The following is a 1,258-nucleotide window of genomic DNA, read 5'->3' as shown; positions in this document are numbered from 1 at the left end:
CACAAGATGATTTGCGATTTGTAATAATAATTATTAATTATTGTTATTATTATTATTATTATTATTATTATTATTATTATAGTATGACACTAGTTGGCCTCATTCCAGCCAATTAAAGGCAAAGCACAGTGGGATTTAATACAAGAAAAAATGCAGAGTCCTCTTACCCAGCAGGGGAATCGTAGCAAAGTTTCATGAACCCAGAGATTGTCTCTGTGGATCCTTGGAGACACGAGAACGTCAGCGCCGCTCGCACCGCAGGCTGAGCACCGGGACCGGGCAAAGTCCGCGCGACGCGCCGGGGGGTAAGAGCCCCGCTCACCGCTTCGCCCCCTGCTGCTCCCCCTGGGGGATCCGGGAGAACGGGAGGAGGTGGAGGTGGAGGGACGGTGTCATCCAGCTTGTCGATCCCTCCCGCGTCGCCTCTGGCTGATCGCACCTCTCCCTCGTCCGCGCCCGCGTCCACCTCCAGACCCGAGCCCGTTTCGTCAGCGCGGCTCGTCCGCGTTGCTGCTTTAAAGGGGCCGCACGGTGACGCGCCCGAGCCGCGCGTCGACACCACCTCCCCGTGGCGGACCCGGCCACTGTCACCGTTCCCTCCCTCCCCCAGGCTTGCCCGAGTCCGTATTGAATACGAATAAATGAACACATAAACCAATAAATAAATAAACAGGCCTGTGAAATGAATCATGAAATAAATAGACGAGCCAATAAATAAATACATAAAAATATATAATATAAAATATATAAACACATGAAAATATAAATCTATAAATGAGTACATACGGCTAAATAAATAAATATATAAATACAAAAAATAAATATATAAACAGGCCTATGAAATAAATCATCGAAATAAATAAACGAGGCACTACATTTATAAACAAATGTAAATGTAAATACATAAATGAGCAGATATAGTTAAATAAATAAATACATCAGTAAATATACAAACAAGCCTGTGAAATAAATCCTCAAATAAATAAATTAGGCAATAAATAAATAAATGTTAAACGAGTAAATATGGTTAAATAATAATAATAATATTGTTTTTTCCTTTCTAAAAACGACGCTTTTCAAAAGACTATTTTTATTAATTTCTCTCTCTCCGCTGCCCCTCAATCTGTGAGATAACCAGCCCATTAATGTGCATAACGATTGGAAATGTGGCACTGTCAAATAAAAGTACCCTGACATAAATAAATGTGCCACTATGAAATAAAAGTTTCCTTAGATAAATAAATAACCGTGGAGTCCT

General features: G+C 41.2%; 1 protein-coding gene across 1 annotated transcript in view; it reads right to left on the bottom strand.

Moving 5' to 3' along the window:
- The window catches only part of gramd4a (GRAM domain containing 4a), a gene marked incomplete at its 5' end in the record, with an annotated part of 52,967 nt that extends 52,771 nt beyond the window's left edge, over positions 1-196 (bottom strand). The window contains 1 exon segment of the mRNA XM_080022146.1: positions 168-196. Coding sequence (XP_079878272.1) covers positions 168-196 — 29 coding nt within the window.
- Positions 197-1,258: the final 1,062 nt, after the last annotated feature.

Source organism: Zeus faber (assembly GCF_960531495.2).
Source record: "Zeus faber genome assembly, chromosome: 21".
NCBI classification, from domain to species: domain Eukaryota; kingdom Metazoa; phylum Chordata; class Actinopteri; order Zeiformes; family Zeidae; genus Zeus; species Zeus faber.
This window is presented reverse-complemented; position numbering and strand designations above follow the sequence as displayed.